At 30.3% G+C, this 21,223-nt stretch overlaps 1 protein-coding gene across 12 annotated transcripts in view; it reads left to right on the top strand.

Moving 5' to 3' along the window:
• The window catches only part of LOC126752139 (serine-rich adhesin for platelets), a 226,881-nt gene that overhangs the window by 199,057 nt on the left and 6,601 nt on the right, over positions 1-21,223 (top strand). For 8 of the 12 annotated variants that reach the window (XM_050462719.1, XM_050462720.1, XM_050462722.1 and 5 more), the window contains 2 exons: positions 10,373-10,680; positions 18,308-18,529. In XM_050462719.1, coding sequence (XP_050318676.1) covers positions 10,373-10,680; positions 18,308-18,529 — 530 coding nt within the window. Of the gene's footprint in view, positions 1-10,372; positions 10,681-18,307; positions 18,540-19,336; positions 19,582-21,223 lie in introns of those variants that run through there. The other 4 variants (XM_050462727.1, XM_050462724.1, XM_050462725.1 and 1 more) reach the window with 4 other exon arrangements.

Raw genomic sequence — 21,223 nt, 5'->3', positions numbered from 1 at the left:
CCATTGAACCGTTACGTAATGGAATTGTCATCACTGACATATGATTCAATAATACAAAAATTGCTTGCTGAGTGGATTTTACGAATATGTTTGCACATACATACCAACATGACAATAATCGAGTACTTAATACCGTTAAGGCACTTGTTTCCACGTTGATTTATACATATGTACTCCTATGTACATTTATATGTATGTTTGTAAAAATGTCTATGAAACCTTTGTGAATTGTGCTTATGAAATCGGAGCCAATTTTTAGCGCACTTCAGTTATATTTAGAATGCAGTTACCTTATGTATATGTCAATTCATTTTTGAATAGATACCTGGGTATCTCATGTACTCTGCAGCCACAACAACAATTATGCTTTCATTTTTCTCTTCACAAGCAATTGCCACTGCTTTGAGCTCCATTTCGAGGCATTGCTGGCGGCAGCATTCAGCTTAGCTGGTCATTAAAATGGAAGCTTCATTTTTCGTTGGCCTAGTTATCTAACACATCGAAATTTTTTCCATTTTACTTCAACTAGCTTTTCATTTTCTTCATGACGTGTGAATGAATGTTGGACTGATTGGCCCTCTGGCATAGATTTATTAGCAAAGTTATAGAAATATATATGTATGGATATATGAGAATAGATATAAGCCTAAAAGTATGGAGTTTTCAACTAGGCCAGTTGGAAATTGATTTAGAAAAATTAAAAAAAAAAAATTTTTTTTAATTATTAAAAGTCTGTTCTACTAAATAAGCTGACCGGCTTTTAACCTGACGTCCAATGCAGCTCCTCTTACCGCCGTCCAAACGTTATTATTAGTTTCTGTGCCATTTTATGCGCTCACATGCTGCACCATTTCACTTTGCTTTGCTTGAGTGGCAGGCACATCGCTCATACGCCATGGTGGCACAGCTGCTACGTGGTTCATTAGCTGAACTGCTGCTGCTGCATATGTACACAACGGCAGGGCACATGACTTTTGCCACTATTGTTGTTGTAGCTGTTTGATTTTTTGCTGACGCATGCTGGCGGCCACAATTGCACTGTCTGTGCGGTCAATGCAACAAAATGGGGCGTATATACATGCAAAACTACATATGTAGGTCGGCAAATGTTTCACTTTTTTTACGCAAACCTACACAAGCAAAAAATAAACAATATTGTGCAGCTTATTGTGGCACAATTGCAATTCGCTGCACAGGAGCTCACACACACATACATATATACACACATATACAACACATTATGTAAATAGCTCGTGGCAAGCAAAACACAATAAGTAGCAATAAAAATTGCAATTTCCAGAATTAACAGGAAGGCACAAAGAGAAATTAAATTAAAACAACAACAAAAAACCAGGAGCAGGGAAATCAGTTGTTTTGTGAGCAAACAGTAATCAATAATTGGCTGATACAATTAAAGGTTGAGCGTTGGTTGGCAAAAGTGATTGCAACTTTGTTGGCATTTAAATTGGATTTTCATTGAAAAACCGCGCATAACAAATAGCTACAGCTGGCAGCATAACTTGAAATAAACGGAAAACTGCATTAATATTTATTGGAAAATGTACATATGTTCGGACATTTTAATAAATTTGAGTGCAGACGAAAGCTTTTTAATATATGCAAACAATAAGTTAAGCTTTCATCGACAAAAGATTAAAACACATTCACATTAAAAAACTTTACTTCAAGCTTATAAAAGCTTTCATATTAAAAAGCTGTACTTCAAGCTTATAAATGCTTTCATATCAAAGAGCTTTACTTCAAGCTTATAAAAACTTGCATATCGAAAAGCTTGACTTCAAGCTTTTAAAAGCTTTCATATTAAAAAGTTGAACATCAAGCTTTTAAAAGTTTTCACAATACCAATTTTCACCCCAAGTTGTGAAAAGCTTTCACTTTGAAGTCACGAAAGCTCTATGCCCTGAAAAAATTCAAACAGAAAGCTTTCACTTTTGCTTTAATACATTGTACTGCATATTTTATATTCTTGAAAGCATAATTCCCTGAATTTTTAGTGAAACAAAGTAAAAGCTTTCATTAATTAAAAAGCTTTACTTCAAGCTTTTATAAAATTTGTAGTATGAACTACTACTACTACTATAAAAAGGCTCAAGGCAGAAAACTTCCATCTTTGCTTTTAGTTAAAGTATGACAACCATTATACTTTTAGAAAAAGCTTATTTCATTTGATTTTCAGTAAAATATTGTATGCGAACTCTAAACTGCTTCAATTCATTTTCCATAAAATATTGTTCGCGAACTCCAAACCCTTTTCGAAGAAGATAAGTAAACTAAAAACAACTTTCATATTAAATTTTTCACATTAAAAAACTTTATTGCAAGCTTTTATAAACTTTTTTCTGTGAACTACTGCTACTAATATTAATAAGCACAAGACAGGAAGCTTTCATCTCAACTTTTAGTGAAATATTATTAATAATTACATTTTTAGGGAAAGCTCAAGACAGAAATCTTTCACCTTAATTTTGAGAAAATTCGTATTAACCATTACATCTTTAAGGGAAAGCTTACTTCGCTTCATTTTCAATAAAATAATTTATGCGAAATCGAAACTGTTTCGGAAGAAGAAAAGCAAGAAGCAATAAACTTTCATGAAAAAAGTTTATAAAAGCTTGCAGTAAAGTTTTTTACTGTGAAAAATTTTATTCACGATTTTAGCTGCATATTAAAATATAAATTTTTAGAGTGATCGTTTATTATTGTTGATATATTTGATTCAAATTATGCTCCGAAATTTTTGATTTAAAAAAATTAGTACTGAGAATAAAAAAAATATCACTCTTACTCACAAAATAATCAAAATCATACTTCGAAAGTTTATAATTGTTGATATATTTGATTCAAAATAAAAATTTTAGTATTGAGAATACAAAAAAATATCATTTTTATTCACAAAACTATCAAAATTTATTATTATTATTACCTACAACATTGCTATTTTAAGTTATAATAGGACTTAAAGTTTTTACGGAAATCGAAAAAACCGTTGTTTACCCTTAAAAACTCAACCACCTTCCCTCTCTTCCATTTGGAGTTAACATATAACCAATAAATTAGTATTTCTTTCATTTTTGTCATATTTTCTTCCTTTTCCTTTTAGTAATTTTCTTTTTTTGTATTTAAGAATTAGCGTCACTGTTTTATATGCTAATCTTTTTCCGATTATAATTATTATCTGTCACATACAAGTTAAAAATTATGCCCATGGGCTTCAGCGAACGTTTCAACAATCAGCTGTTTAGCAATTAGTACATTAGTACATTAGATCGCTTCAAGACAAAATAAAAACGAACTTGCTAAGGAAGCATCCAGAAGAAAACTATAAGTCATCAGATGACGCATAGTCAAAGGGATACACATACACACACACACGTACATACATTGCGTTTGAGTACATAACAAGACATGTTTACATAAGGACATTAAGGGCTTTTAACGCTCGTAAAATGTCGTGCGCCAGTACATATATGCACAATGAACCCAACCACAAAACAAAGCGAACAGACAATAACAGAAAACAGCATCCGCCGCGCCGCCAAGACGGAGACTACCACAACAATGCGGGAAAACAAGTGAAATGAAACATAATTTCAGGCGCCAGTGGCGCTTTTGCTACGTCATTGGAAGCCTAGGCTGTCGCAAACTCTTCGCTTTAACGCTTATTTGCACTTGGACAGACATACATACACATATATATATAGTATATGTATGTATGTATTATCTTTCAACAACTTTTCATTTTTTCTGGCAATAAAACGATGATTCCGCTATGTACGGGACATTTTTTGCTGGTTGTAGTTCAACCACTCCAAGTCACCTCTGCAACACATAAGAAAAATTCATGCTACTGTAACTATGTATGTACATGTGTGTGTGTTTGCCACACAAATACCTTCCTTGTGTAAAGCAGGCATTGCGGTATTTACAAGCATACACATACATACTTATATAGTTAGTATTTGTAGTCGTTGCTGGGTCAACATATATTCCTGTGTGTCTGCCCTCATGTACTTATGTACGAAATAGTTTGACTCTGTGTATATCTATGCGGGGTTAGCAGTACATATTACACGGTTTCAAGCGCACTCTGTTTCATTGCTGCCTGCAACGTGCCAGATGTTAGACGTGTCTCTTGCGCAACGGGAGTGAAAAGTCAGTTTCCAGTTGACTAAACTTCCACTAAAAGTGTTTGGTGTTTTTTCGGTAAAAATTTTAAGTAAATAAGTGTGGAAAGTTAATGCAATTAAAAAGCCTTGAAAATTTGCTTAAAACCGCAGTAAGCGCTTGGGTAAAAGAAAGTTGTGTAAGCGGCGCTTGAGGGCAGCTTGCGTTGAAAGTACGAAATTGGAGCATATGCACGAAAGTAATTCGCTAAATAAATGAATATATGAAAGGAATTTGAAAGAGAATTTTTTGTGCAAAATAAACAAAGCAAGTGAGTTTGCAGTTTTATGAAAAAATTATTGCTTTTAAGTTCCGCTTATTAAAAATTAAGACTAAGTGAAATAGAACATTATTATATTACTGGTCTAGTATTTTAGTTAATTCTATGTAGTTTTTGAGTTTTATAGGTAGGTCGTTTAAATCTAAGAAATCTTTATGTTTTATTCGAATATTTTTTTCGATCTAAACTCACATAAAAACCAAAAAGTTATAAATAAATAGAATAAAACTAAAATTAGCTTTTTGGAAACCTACCCCACAAAAAATAAAAAAAAAAGTTGTATGAAATAATAAATCATCCATTTTCAGTTTCATTTTTCATATAACAGAATGTGAGAATTTCATAAAATAGCTCCTACTTTTCTTAATTTTTGCTTGATGTTTGAAACATCTATCAATTGAGGAACTATTGCTGGTCTGATTAAGCTTTTTGTGACTATTTAAAACAATATTCGGTATCCATATGTGAGCATATACAATCTGAACAAATATTTGTGACAATTTTTATGGTTGAAATTGCTTTCGTTTTTTAGGTTTACGAAAAATTCGATATAAAATAGTAAAAGTAAGCTTTTGCCTACATTTAGGCATATTTTAGCAAAGTTTAATGTCATTGACAACAAAAGAAAGAAAATAGTATAGAAATTCAGTTCAGGAATGGTTTGGGTTTCGTTAGGTTACTGGTCCATAGCTGTCATTGCTATGGAGGTACACGTTTAATTTCAGCTCAAGAATTAAAGTCATACCCCACAAAAAATAAAAAAAAAAAGTTGTATGACGTCATAAATAAAAGTTCCATTTTTCATATAAAAATGTTAGATGACATAAAATAGTCCTACTTTTCTTAATTTTTGCTTGATGTTTGAAACATCTATCAAAGGAACTATTGCTGGTCTGTGTTTTTGTATTTACAATTTGTATTTTCATAAAATGAACAAATAAAAATATTTAAATCTCCATTCGATATAAAAAGTTGTTTGTCCAATTATAAAACAAATAACAAAATCGAAAAGTATTCAACGTTCTTTAAGCCACTCCAAAAGCACGTAAAATCGTATAGAAAAGATTCAAAAACCGTAGACGAACACTCCAAAATCAAAATTCAAATGTCAAATTTTCGAATATGAAAAAATTTTTTCCAATATGAAAAAATTTGCCTTCGTATTTCAAAGTTGGTATTATTGAAAAGTTTTTTTTAATCATATTGAAAGAATGGTTTTCTAGGTTTTCGAAATTATTTTTCGAGTTCGAAATATTTGTCTTCGAATTTCGAAATTGAGTTTAATGTATATATTATAATACGTCAAAATCCAAATTTCAAATTTAGGCGATTTTCGAAACTATTTTCGTATATGGAGAAATCTGCTTTCGAATTTCGAAGTAGATATTATTGAAAATATTTTTTTTAGATTTACTCATTTTCGAAATTATTTTCGAAGATCGAAATATTTGTCTTCGAGTTTCGAAATTGAGTTTAATGTATACTTCATAATAAGTCTTAATAATATACATAACAATAAGTTAGTAATAAGTAAGTTCTTAAAGAATTAAAAACTGCGTATCCTCTTATTTCAATGCTTTAGAAAACTGTTCGGTCAAGCTTATATGACTGATGATATAAGAGATCAGAGGCGGGTTTGCGAAAAAATAATTGTATTTTTTGAACGTTGCAAATAACTTAAGGTAACCTTAACTAGTCGCATCTACAGTAAAACCGCTAACTTGCTACCATTAAGATAACCACGGCGTATACGTAATCCAACTATTATCACTTTAAACATGCATTTGAATTTCTTTGGCTTTAGTTTAGTTTTCTAAAACGATCCAAGTTTTTTTTTGGTTTAAGTTCGGTTTCCTAAGACGATCCAAATCTCTTTTAATATAATCGGAACTGGCTTCATTAAAAAAAAATTAACTAACTTATTGCTTTTTAGTAACCACGGCGTATACATAACATAAAATCCTCATTATTTTCGGCGGATTTTAATAATTTATTTTAGACTCAAAAAATTTCTTAACTTTTTGTTATGATTTTTGTTGTTATTCAGAGTTTTTTTAGGCTCATGAATTGTTTGTAGAAATCTGCAAATAACCCTTAGATTAGTTTAGATTAGGTTAGATTGCTGATCTAGAGAGATGCACGTGGACTGCCATGTTTATGTAATCCTTTGTGAAGACATAGAAATGAAGAACTCCTGAATAACCCGTAAAATAATCTAAATTACCTTCAAGTTTTCATGCAAAATTTAATTAGCTAAGTTACTTGAATCGCGACCTTATCAATTACTTTTACATTTTATTCATGATTTTCATTGTCAACTTGAATGCTTTCAAAGACACAACTATACACAAAGTCGTATATAAGACTCACGCACACATATACAACATATATTTATCTAAGCAACCTCCGTTATGCCGGTACGCAATCAGATGTTTATCACGCTCTTTTGTCTCTGCTTGCGCTGCACCTCCACTGCTAGCAGCGCAAGCACTGCAATTTACAACAAAAGCTTAATTTACGCTTACGTTTGCACTTTTGGCGACTGTGAATGCGCGTGCAATACTCATGAGCGGGTGCAAAAATCAATAAACTTTGCGCTGGTACATACATTTCGCTTGCAGTTCAGCAAAAATTGCAATACACAAATGGGGGTAAATGAAAAAATGGGTGTAGGGCAATGCAATCCGATGCAAAGTGTAAACTGATACTGCGTACTGTTCATATATATTTACAAATATTTATATATTTCTTCGTGGTATGTGTAAATAAAGCACTTTGTTGGCTTTTTCAGTACACATATGCACATAACCTATGAAAAAAGACTCGAATTTCTTTAAACCATATGTTAAACTCCCGCAAACATATGCTAATATGTTAATATTTCTTTACAACCCTTAATGTATGCGCTTTTATCTCAGCATGCTTGCAATACAAATTGCCTGCTGTCCTAACCTATGGCAATAAAGTGGCTGTGCAACATTTTTCGAGAACAGTATTTAGGTTATTGGGTTATGAATCATCCACTGCGTTGCGATGAACTCCAATTCATATGTGTCTACCGTAAATGTAAATAAATGTGTGTGGCAGCATGTACCAAACTGCAGCTTCTAGTATGCTGGCTACAGTGTGCTTGTGGCATAATCAAAACAAATAAAGACTTGCGCTGGCAGCGCTTCGTGTTTAAAGAGCTTGATTGCCTGGCAAATAAGAATAAATGTACGTGACGTTACATTATAAGTTTTCGAAGTGTAATAAAGTAAAAAGTTTATTTCTTGCGAAAATGTCATTACTGCAAAGAGTTGCTATTAATTTTAGCTGAAAGACTTGTAACTTTTGTATGAAACTTTTTTAACAAATGATTTCGAAAAAGTTTAGTGTTTCATTGTGCAGAAAATTTATAATTACAAGCGAAGAAGAAAGAGTTCGGATTAGAAAATTAGAGTTAAACCATAAAAACAAAATTGTTTAAAAGAAATAGCTGTGATGAAATGTCGAAAGTTGGGTTAAAAATTCTATGAAAATGCTGATAAGGACTTAAAACTGGCATATTTCGGTAGAAAAAATTAATTTTTGTTCATACACTCGTGGCCACGCAAACCTTACCACTCAAAATTTTTAAGTATTGTGCATATTTGACTACACTTTATAGCGGTACTTTTTGAGGTAAACAAATTTTTTATTTAGAAATAAGTTAATGACATGTTATTAATCAAAAATATTAAAAATTAAAAACAAAACACATATAGCTATAGATAAATCAATTGAAAAATAGTGAGCTTTACAAAATGAGCTCAAAATGTAAGAGACTGGCATGCGATGAAAAAATGATATTTTTTATTATTTTAATTTTATTTTAATTACACTATAATTGAAATTAATAATTTTTTTTTTTTTATTGAAACACGAAATTTAGTTGGTGTATCACTTTAGAAACAATAAAATCGGCCGCTTTTGTATAAGCACAGGAATAAATTGTAATAAGATAAAACAATGAACTTTACTTATGGTTACTAAAAATAAAAAATTGGAGAAAATCCCGAATGAACGAAAAAGTCCGTAAAAAAATTCAAGAAAGTGTAGTGGTAAGGTTTGCGTGGCCACGAGTGTAGGTCTCTTTACAAAGCTATTTTGAAGGTAACAGGTTTGAAGGTCCAGCGCGATTTAACACATTATTATGTTTCAAGTCATTATTAGTTTGAAAACGGGACTAAACGAGTAACTTTTAAATGGAGTTTTAAATATTTTCACATTTTGAAATTTTCTTTAAGTTTTGGAGTGTTTTTAGCTTTATTGTGCAAAATTTGCATATATATAAAAACATCTGAGTATGAGAGTAATAAAATAAAGAAACATTTTAGAAAAATAATTGAAATGCAAAAACACTACTTACATCGAGATTTAGAAATTTTAGAAAATTATGTTCACATTTTATAAAATTTCTAAAACTCGAAGAAAGCAGTAATTTTTATTTAAATTTTTTTCTAAAACATTACTTTCTTCCATCTTAAGCTTTTTTTTTACAAGAATATATAGCAGTATATAGAAATGAAGTGTGAGGAGAAAAGTGATTTATGTACTTACCCAAATGACGAAGCGTTTCTATCACGCTTATTTACCCTTGTATTCGCTGTTATCTCGTTTTTATGATTTGATGCTTGAATTAATACTTTTGTGAGCTTTGATGAATTACATAAAAATTTTTTTAGATATTATTATGCACATTTTTTGAATTTATTTTTACGTAGCTTCCATTAAGTTACACTAGCAGTCTGAAAATAAAGAAATTTTCAATTCTTCAATTTAGAAAACTAAAAATTAGATATTTTAAGCGATAAAAAATAAACATAAATATAAATAAATATAAAATAAAACAAAAAATAAATAAATATAAAATAACAAAAATAAATAAAATAAAAATAAATCAAAAATTAATAAAATATAAATTTTATTGAAATTCAAATACGAATTAGCAAAATATGCAGCGATTTCTTAGAAAGCAACCGATTGCACAGTGCGTATACGCAACATGCCATTTTTTGTCTTTTTCATTGATTTTTTTTATCTCCAAAGCAAGCGAACGAATGACGAAAAGATAATCGAATACGAACTTTTACGCTGTACAAAAAAGATCTGAATGATATTTTCCATAAAAGCAATACTTTAAAAGTTACGTCTGATGTATAACTTTAACTGGCTACAACTTTTAAAATAGCGATTTTAGGAAAAAACTCATTAAGACGTGTTTTATAGAGCGTTAAATATTGTATTCGAATATATTTTCGTCATAGTATTATACTAGCTTGCTTTTGAGAAAAAAAAAATAATGCAAAAGATAAAAAATCCAATGTTGCGTATACGCCCTGGACAATCGGCTGCTTTCTAAGAAATCTCTGCATATTTTGCTTTAATTTTTTCAAAGCTGCAGGTTCACTTGTTTAATACAAAATGTCAAAAAATTCCATATTATTACATATCTGAAAGAAAAAATATGATTTAGGCACGATTTAAATGGGAAATAAAGAATATATTGAATTTTGCTATTTATTTGCAGACACAGGGCTTATTTCAGTTTCTGTAATATACTAACAAAAATTTGCTCGAAATATTAGAAATTATTTAACAAACCGCCATATTTTAAAATTTTAATAACTTTTTCGGTGTACACATTTAAAAAATGTCCGCATGGCAACCTGCTCTACTAAATATTAAAAATATTAATAAAATGCCGAGTTAAAATGCTCAGCACTGAAACACCATCACTAATACAGCGTTAACAGCTAACAAAAATTATTAACCACAAATAATACATTAAAACGCATAATTAATTATTTCATTTTTACATTTTGGAAATTTTTACTAATAAAATAAATTTTATTTTTCTCCAATTTCTTTGCACGATTCGTTTAGAAAATGTTGGCTTGAATCCTCATTTGTTGGCATACGACCACTGGACTCACCGCAAACACCGGTCATCGAGACGACAGCAACCGCATTTAGTAGCGCTACGAATACCAACAACAATACAGCAACTAACAACAGCATTAGCAGCAGTCAATATAATAATTATAATTACAATTACAATACAAGTAATTCATCATCAAATACATTAACGGCAATAACAACACCAAATAGTGTTGGTGGCGTCGGCATCACCACAGCGATAACAACAAATCCACATGTGTTACGCATGAACGGTCTGAGTATCGTTGGCGGTGGTGAGTCCACAATTATGATTTAGGCAATAATTATGTGCTAATTTACTATGAGCGCGTTGTATGTACATATACAATTACCGTAAGTCCTAAAATACATAAGCGCACACACACATACACACATACACATGTGAACGCATACATATGGAATGTAGCATTTACAGCAACAGCAAACACCAGCCAACTTTTTTCACTTCAAAAACAAAATTTCTATGTACACACATATGCAAGCGTGCACATACACACACACACTTTGAAGCTAACTTTTCTTATTGAAATTGAAAATATTCTGTAGTGGAAGCGCAAGAAAACGTTTAGCGTGCGAAGCAAAAATGCTGTTTGTTTGTTTCATTTAGTAGTGTGCAAGCGATTCGCAATAAAAACAACAAAACAAGCAACGAGTTGAACATTGTATTTGTAGTTGTTTAGCCATGTAGTTGTCACATACACACGCATATATAGTATATATGTATATACTTCAATGTATACATTTTAGTGCATTTCATTACTCACATATAAATATACCGTTAATTTGTAGTGTTGCAGAAGAAAATTAAAAAAATATATTGAAATTATTAAAATCTGCAATTAGCATGTAAAAATTTAATTTTTACATTTTAAGTGCGCACAAGTAGATTTCGTTAAAATTTTTGTTCCAAAACGGTTTCGAGGCATCTTCGTAAGCTTCAGATGCTAACAAATGCAAGAACAAAAAATCCCACGGCATTCTTACGATTAGTTTGCACCTAATTTTTTCGATTATGTTGTTTTTAAAACACACACACACACCCATATATATATACATTATTTAACATTTAATTTATATAACTTTACATATATACAAAATGTATTTAAAATGTATTCTCGATTGTATTTATATGCGTATAAGTTTACCTTAAATTCGCTTTAATGTAAAAACAAAAACAAAAAAGAAAAATAATTCAAAAACAAATGTTGCAATATTAAGTTTTAAAATTCAAACGTACATAGATATTTTTAAATACGATAAAGTGAAATAAATTTAAAAACAACGAAAAATCAAACATAAAATTCAAAATTGAAAAGAAAAATCGATAAAATAGATTTTTTTAAACATTGACGAATTTTAAAATTTAAAACGTTTTGAAATATTGAAAATTTTATAAATATTCAAAATTTACAAGTTTTTGAAATTTAAAAAATAATAATATTGAAAATTTTGAAGTTTTGAAATATTGGAAAATTTTTTAAATATGGAAAATTTTAAAAATATATGAAATATTGACAAATTTTGATCAATTGAAAAAATTTTGGAGTATCGAAAGTTTTTAAAATTCTTGAAATAAAAACAAATTTGGAAATATTAAAAATTTTTAAACATTTTTAAATATTGACAAGTTTTGAAAATTTTTAAAATATTGCAAATTTTAAATTTTTTTTAAATATTTAAAATTTTTAAAGTTTATAAAATATTTAAAATTTTAAAAGTTTTTGAAATATTGCGATTTTTGAAAATTTTTGAAATATTGCAAATTTTGAAACTTTACAAATTTTGATCAATTGAAAAAATTTTGAAGTATAGAAAGTTTTCAAAAGTTTTCAATTAGTAACAAATTTTGATCAGATGAAATTTTTTTTTAAATATTGAGTAAAACTCAAAAATTTAAAAATATTTATAAAATTCGAAAAATTTTGAAAAATTCCAAAAAATTTAAAACTTAAAACGAAAAATTTAAAAACTATTCATTACCCCCATTTGTTTATGCTCAAAATATCTACATTTATAATATTTTTATTTAATTAACGCATTTCGTTGAACTTTAGTTTTTAACTATATGTACTTTTAAAAATGTTCATAGTTAAATAATATAAATTTATGTTGTATTAAATTTTAGTTTTAAAATTTATGCTTTTGTTCTTTCTTTAGCTTTTAAGTTTCGACGATGACAATTAATTTGCATACATATCTACATAATAAAACATATTATATAAAAATTTTATTTTATTTGTAAAACATAACATGAAAATAAAATAAATACATATTTACGTCCGAAAACAGACTTCTCAATCATTTTACAGTGTTCACAAAATCATAATAATTAAAGAAGCGTCAAAAAATATGCAGTAAGAATCAAAAAGCTACGACACTAGCAAGCTGCCAATGTCTGAAAAATTATTTTAAAAATTCTGAGGCGCCTAAATTCTAAAGCCAATTTTTTCAAGTGTCTTTAAGGCAGTTAAATTTTTAAATTTACTATGCATCAAGTTTACAAATTCCAGAATATAAAATGAACAGAAAATATAACTGAAGCGCCTGAAGGTAAGCTAGGACTGAACTGAATTTATGGAAACTTATTTTGTAAATTTGTTGAATTTTTTCAAATAGTTCCAAGATTTAAAACAGCATTTGTGAATACTCTGCGCTGTGGCATTAAAAATTCAAATTTTTTAAATCTTTGCAAACAAAAATTGGTCGGTCTCCTTATTGAATTTTGTTGGTCTGTTGAATTGACTAGTGAAGTGATAGGCTTAATTTCAGTATTTCCAGGATCAAAACAAATCGACTAGATTACAAGAATTTTTTTTTGTCGGTACGGCTCAAATTTGATCAGCTGATATAAGGGAGTGTGAAAAAAAATCATAAATTTGAATAAGGCGTAGTTGGTTTGTCAAAATTGTACCTAATACTCCACGAAGAGTTACATTTCGATAATTGATATTTATCGTCTTAAAAATACAAAAGATCTTTTTAAAAATGTATATGTATTTATCTTCGCAATATTTACTTATTAGTTTTTCAAAAATATTCAAAATTGAAATGAGAAAAATTAAATTAAGTATTCGTTTGAAAAAAATATGTTCTATCTGTCAAGAAAAATTTCCAATATAAAAATCGCATTTCAAATTTTTTTTCTTTAAGTTTCAAGTATCAAAAAACATCACGAAAAGTTAACCTCAAAATTTTTTCAAAATAAAAATTGCGATTCCTAATTTTTTTTTTTCTGAAAACTTTCAAGTGTTCAAAAACATCCCGAAAAATTAACCTCAAAATATTTTCAATATGAAAACTGGGTATTAAATTTTTGTTTCGCAAAAATGTCAAAAAGCATCACGAAAAACTAACAAACTATTTTCAATACAAATTTCGCGATTTCAAAAGTACTTTCGAAGATACATCACGAAAAACTAAACTCGAAATATTTTCTATTTGATAATTTTTTTTTTTGGAAAAATATCAAAAAAAATTATGAATTCAATGAATTTTCTATTTTGGCAGAGTTTTAAAATAGACTAATTCAATGTTCGAAAAAATTATTAAATAAAAATAAGCGCTAGTATAGAACATCATATACATTTGTGCCAAAAAATTCACCAAACATATTCGCACCATTTTGTTACTAACTCACATGCCTTGATATAAAAATCGTCCAATTTTTGCTGTTACTCTAGTGAGTGCTCTTCACATGACAATCATTATATCTCACAGCCAAAAAATTCACATTTTTAAAACGCATAACATAACGTGACATAAGATTTTGTTCGCAAAATAAGCCAAGCAAGTCATGTATATACAACCTTTTGACAACTAACGAAATTTGTATACCAAAACATTAAATTTCTCTATTTTAAATTTCAAATTTCAGCATTAAAATATTAAAAAAATAAACATAACTATGTCACTAACTACAATTGTATATAAAAACGGACGAAATTTTGTGTTTTATTAATTTTTATAATTAAATTAATTTTTTAATTATTATAATTTTTAGTCTAATTAAACAATTAAATATGTACATTTTAAATTTCTTGTATTGGAAATAATTTTGTAAAACATAATTTAAACTAAATAATAATACAAAAATACATACATTTTTTTCGTATAACACATTTATATATATTTCACATTTGTAATAAATGCATAACTGTTAACTGTATATGTACACAACACATATAAATTATTAATTTAAAATGTGTTTTTATTGCATTTGACTATATTTTCTTCACAAGCCTAACATAATACATACACAAATACATACATATATAAATATTATATATACCATTAAATTTATTTTCATAAAAAATACCATTTATACATGCCTACATATACACATAAACATATAAGATGTTCTAAAAAATAAAATAAAATTGTAGATTTCATAAATAATTTAGTTTTTAACGGATTTACATATAAAAGTTATTCAATATAAATAAAAGTGTTTGCATATGAAACATATATTTTATATGTTTGTATGGAAATTATTTGTTTTAAACAAAGCTTAATTTCTTTTAATTGGATTCTGATTGGTTTGTTTACATATATTATTTTACATATTACTATTTTACTTTTGTGTCTCTGATTAGCCAATTTTATTTGATTTTTGTTATTTTATTCCCCCTTTTCTTCTTCATTTAAAAATTTTGCTTTTATGCCCTTTTAACCGATTTTTAGTAGTAAGAAAGTCCAATGTCTTTCTGTTTACAACAGCACGCCAGTCGTTCTTCATTTTCACAATGTGGCGCCAATTCGAGATTCCAAGCGAAGCCAATTCCTTATCCACCTGGCCTTTCTGACGTAGTGAATGTCTTCCTCTTCCTCGAATACTTTCAGAGCTGGAGTGTTTTCGTCCATGCGCTGTCTTTAATTCGCTGAACTATGTCAAAAGAAAAATCATCCTGACCGTCATCTCTGATTTAATTGCGTTTCGTATAGTCTACGTGATTCGATCAAGACGGGTTTTGATTGACACTCATCACCAGTAACCATACCTTTCAGAAATGGATATTCGACCCATGAGGCCTTTGGCGCTTCCTCGTGTGGCACTCACCAATCGAGCATCTTTCTAGAACCAACCTTATTTAAATGATACCAAACGGTTTTTGTATTTAGCTGCCGGGGATTCGAAGCAGAGCATACATGACGATCGAACTCAGCGATTTCCATTAGAATCGATAAATGGCTTTTCAGAGTGTGGTGCATCTTTGACACCAAATTTACCTGAACGGGCTGTGAGGACCATAAACACTATTCACATTTTCAGTCATTTGGCTTACGTTTTCACCTTTATTGGCGAAGAACTGTAAAATATGGCGCATTTACTTTTTGCTGGCGTCCATATTTGACGGTTACTCAAAGAAAAGTGGGTGAAGCTATCACAAAGGTTAGGTTAATCTGGCAGGCCAATAAGACATGCACAGACCAGTTTGGTCCTTTGCGATACCAGATGGAGTTCAGTTCACTCACTATCGATACCTCCTCCAGTGTATCATACCGTGGGGATCCCAAATGCTTATAGCGTAGTAATAATTTCTAATATTAATGGATTTATTTTTACTAGACGTAATATGTTATATTTTCTTCTGCCACTTCTCCTCTGAATATTGTGGCTTATACGATAAATCTTATAATATGAAGCTTAAAGGTGTCACTCAATGATTCCAACCTAACCTTATCTACCCTAACCTAAATGTTTCTACAACTTGCGTGTTCCCTTAAATTTTGAGAAAACTAATTCGATGAAGCTATGAGGGTACTAAGCTATCAGGTACTAAGAAATCTACCAAGCATATTATTTTCAATGGAACATTGCCATATTTGTCATATAAAAAGTCATCGCTTATCACTAGATTTCCAACATGTACTTCATATTTAACATTTTATCTAAGTCTTACAGTAAGTTGTCAGTTGCTGTCCACATAAAAATGGTCAAAAGCATAACTACTATGGGAACATGAGTTCCAAGCAAGTAGTCTTGTAAAATTAATTTCAACAGACGTACTTGCGAACATTTTTCACTGATTTTTCAGACTCCCCGACTAATGCAGTGTCTTCCAGGTTGAGGTTGCAGTTATTAAGGTAGAAGTAGATTTACTTGTCCAGCCTCTTTCAGGGAATTCACTCAGATAGCAGAGCGGCGATACAAGCCTTGAACTCATTAACGGTGCGTTCAGTGCTGATCAAAGAATGCCTAACCTCGCTATCCATATCATAGAGTATCTTTATGATAAGACTGGTATAGGTGCCAGGCCACAGCGGAATTGCAAGAAATTGTAAAGCTGATGAGCTAGAAAGAAAAGGCACCCTAGCACCGCTATTAGTAGAATCGGAGCGGGTCGGCGCTCCGTATCCTCTTGTGTTCTACTACTAGATGGCTGGGCTTCGCGGAAGTTTGGCCAGCGCTGGGCCACTATCGGTACATGCGCCGTCGCAAAAGCCTTTTGGCCCAAAATCGATCGTAAGAGATCTAGTGATCTATTTACCCTCAGTAAGGCTAGCATCTCCTTAGTTTTTGGGCTTTTAACGGGCTATTGGCGTCCATGCTGTAAGGCTGTCCCACGATCAGGAAGTCAAACTGATCTGAGTGCATACATTCCGACATCCCACAGAACTGGCGGGAATGGAAACTAAACGCCTGTGCAAATTTGTACTGGCTACTAAGTGTTTTGCTAATTTACAAGTTCGAAAACCGGAGTTCCTCTTTTTAATGGCTTCACAAAGGACTATTCTAACTTATCGTTTAGTTTGTATGACAGCTATTTTCTATGTCGGCAGTTTCGACAATGTTTCTTGAGGAGAAAATGCATATGAAAAATTTCAGTTCGATAGATCAAAAAGTGAAGAACTAGTTCACGTATTTGCAGACAGACGAATAGACAGAAGGGTAGACGAAAATTGCTAAACCGAGGACCTCAAACTATAGTTTTATTTCATAAATCTTTTGAATACCCTTTATGTTAACTCCAAATTAATTAAAATTACTTTTTTAAACACTTTTCAACATTCCATTGGCAAACATCTTAGAAAATTAATACTAAGTTATTTGTTATCTAGTATTTTCAAAATGCACTATATACATATATCTATACCATAGTCTCTTTCTATAACTTCTAGTATATACTATTATTCATCCATCACATAACCTAACAGTAGCTATTAATTGCAACTAAAAATCGTAGAAAATTTCTGTGCCACTCTCCTTGAAACACCCTTTCCACGCTCCGAACTACTACCACCCACTAAACGCTTCCTTTCTTCCTCACGTATATACTTGCGATTTTAGACCGCTAAAAACTTAATGTAAACAATAAAATTTGCTTCGTTACCCAAAGCTCTTACTAAATCATAAGTAAATTGCGTAATGTGTCAGGCATTTAGACCTCATTAGTAGCAGTCATTATCGAGAGACAGGCTGTATACCATGTGTTACTGATATTTTGTATAATTTTTCTAAGACTTATGGTTGGCAGTATAGCTATTTTTATTAGCATTTAATTAAGTAAACATATCTTAGGCTAAAGCAAAGCGTTTTACAAAAACAATTAAAATATATATGCGTTTTATATTCTCGTTTCTTTTTTCTTGTTTTTTACCACACCAACATTACTAATGCTAACTAAACTGAAATTCCCACCAAAAAAACAAAATCTTTCAAATCCATCAACAATCAATGGCGGTCAACAATGCTACATACATGCATATATGCCGAAATATGTACAAAATTGCCAAAACCTAACCAAACTACCGAATTTCCCCACCTTTTCATCCGTAAAATTGTAAAAAAAAATACAAAAAAACACTCACTTGAAAACATTGCTCGCAATAAAAAAAAACACAAAAAAAATACAAAAATTGCATCGAAATTCTGAAATTTAGCGCCAGAACGCTCGTTGAGCACCGCTTCGCTAGAAGATGTCTTAGCCTCACTATTAGGACTGCCATCGTCGTCAGCGTCGTCCAGTGGTGGAGTGCAGGGCGTGAACGTGGGCGCTGGTGCGGTTGCGGGTGCAGCTCTTGGCGCTAGCGTCGGCGTCGGCGTCAACGTCAACGCGGGGCCCGCCGCCACAAGTGATCCATACGCTAGGTCCACGACGACAGGTATGAACCTGTAAGTTTTCTTCCATCACAAAAATATACTCGTACATACAAACATATGTAACTACTACATACTCGTATTCGTATTCGTAATCGTATATAGTAAAATATATATAGACATTTAAGCGCAGCCACATCAGCACTGCGGCTCACAATCGTATCAATTGATATGTACTTGTGATTGTGCAGAATCAAGTTAATAGTTAGAGTTTTGAAATAATATATATAGTTTTACTTGTAAATTCAACCAAATTCGATAATTATTGACATTTTTTAATATATAATTATTTACGATTCGTTATTGTTGTGTTTCGATATATATGTTAAGAGCTGATATATACTATATAATATTTGGATTTATAAATCAGTATTATATTGCTATTGTTTGGAAAATACTTTTAAAAAATTTCAAGGTATTTTATATATTTAATATTATTAATTTTCGTAAAATTCATTTCTTTATCAATATTCTTTTATTTAGTATTTTGTATTATATATATGTTTTAGTTCCACATTAAAAACAAAAAATATAAAAAAAACATAAAGCGAAGAACGAGTTTACTTCTAATAAAAAAACATAGTAAAAATAAGTTCTCCAAAGGGAACTCATAGCGTTAAATCAAAGAACTTAGGGAGGACTTTTATTGAACAGATTCAGAAAAGCCAAAACCAATCATGAAGCCTTTACATTTTTGGTTTCTCTTCCTACTAGTTAGCCTCAAAACATTTATATTTATTTATAAACCCTCTTTTATTATTTATTTTTATTTTCTTTTACTCAATTATTCAATATTTATTATACTCATACAGGAAAATAAAGGCACCAATGATTGATTGGGCTATTTAATAAGAAGTAAGGAAGAGCTAAGTTCGGGTGTAATCGAACATTTTATACTCTCGCAAATTGGAAGGATCAAAACCAAGGAAATACTTTCAGCTGTGGAAAGCTTTAAATTTTGCGAAAGAAATCAGTATTGATTATTCGACGAAAATTACACTATATTGTGAAAATGCACAATTAGTCCAAATAAAATTACTCAATCTATATTTAAGAAAAAAATTCGCAAAATAAAGTATTTTTTTTCCTTGAAACACAGTTAGTTTTATTTTACATATTTTTTATTTCACTTCGTGTCAACGAAAATTTTACTAAAATCAGTTTCAAATAAGATTAATGTAATTTAAACTCAATCGAAGAGATTAAGAGAAGAAGAAAAAAGTCAACAACTGGATAGGAATTCATTATTTTAGAAAAATGCGGTTTAAACCAAGGTCTTCCATACCAATTCGCCGCTAAACCACAAAATCTTTAAAAAAACGTGTCCGCTCATTTTCATTAAAATATTACACATTTTGAACCACATATTGAGCGTAAGTCTGCTGGAATAACGAAAATCATTATATTTTAAGGAGAAATAAAAAAATAGATTTAATGTTTTGGCGCCGAATATTGATTTATTATAAAGATAAGGGTTTGCCAATATGTTTTAAGAACTATTTCGGGCCGCAGATTGCTTGATTAAATATCGAGGGGCTTATCTGCATAGACAAGCGACTTCCATAACCCATAATCAATAGTCCAGAGCTGTTAAGTCGTACGATCCTTCAATAAATAAATAAACTGATTCAACCAAAAGTGAGTGTTATCGAGCAAAATTTTGTGGTGAAATCTCTGAGTGTTAATCGTCGATTGTGGTGGATGTGACATTTGGCAAAGATGTCACTGACAGTCATCCCAACCTAGAAAAAGTCTGACTACTTTTTGCCCACAGTAGAATGAACTATAGAGTAACATGTTGCGAGAGTATAAAAATGTTCCACTTAACAGTATTATTATTTTTTTTATATGCCAATGAATCTGTAAATATTTCAGATTATTATTTTGTTCGCGAAATTATTTACAAAAGGAAAAAATGCATTTGTGAGAAAGAATTCTTCAACACATTAAAAGTAGATGGTATACTCTCATCATTAAAATTTTAGTATATACGGCTGTGTTCTCTTATATTTCAGCTATAAGCTTATCATCTGGCGACAAATTTTACAGATAAAAATTTAAAATCAACGCTTCTAAAATGATTGAATAGATATATTAGTGTAATTATATTTCTCACATAATTTCCATTCAAGAAGAAAAAAAAAAAACAAAAATCGCTTTTCAGTTAGCGATGAGTTCTTTGTAAGGCCGCTTTCTAGCTTACATTTTATTTATTTTTTGCCTTTATCCCCTACTTTTTTGACATTGCAACTTCAGAATCTAAAGCCGATAGATGATAAGATTGTGGTTTGGTAAGCAATAAGCCAATTAGGAAAACTAAAATCATATTCAAAATGAAATTAGGGAAGCTTAACAAAGATGTATTTAAATCAGGTTACACATATTTTGTAAGAAAAAGTATCGGCAGAATTTCGCAAAAATTTTAAAAATCTGTTTTATTTTGGTTTTTCAAAAATTCTTGTTCTCGAAGAGAGATATTGCCAAAGAAAATAGCGAACGCTATGAAGCAAGTAGTACGGCTGAATCCTTCCAAGCATGCTCAACTCATTCCTCCGCGTTAAAAAAGAACTCCTGTGAACATGTGCTTTTAAAAACTTTTTTGTTTGATACTTTCGTTGGGAATGCCTAGACGTTGTGTACTGCATTAGAAGTTAGTTAGCAAATGTTTACGTTGTTAAAGAAAGAATTAACAATCAACT

Source organism: Bactrocera neohumeralis, chromosome 3 (assembly GCF_024586455.1).
Source record: "Bactrocera neohumeralis isolate Rockhampton chromosome 3, APGP_CSIRO_Bneo_wtdbg2-racon-allhic-juicebox.fasta_v2, whole genome shotgun sequence".
Lineage (NCBI taxonomy): Eukaryota > Metazoa > Arthropoda > Insecta > Diptera > Tephritidae > Bactrocera > Bactrocera neohumeralis.
The sequence above is the reverse complement of the archived record's forward strand: the minus strand, read 5'-3'. Positions and strand labels throughout refer to the sequence as shown.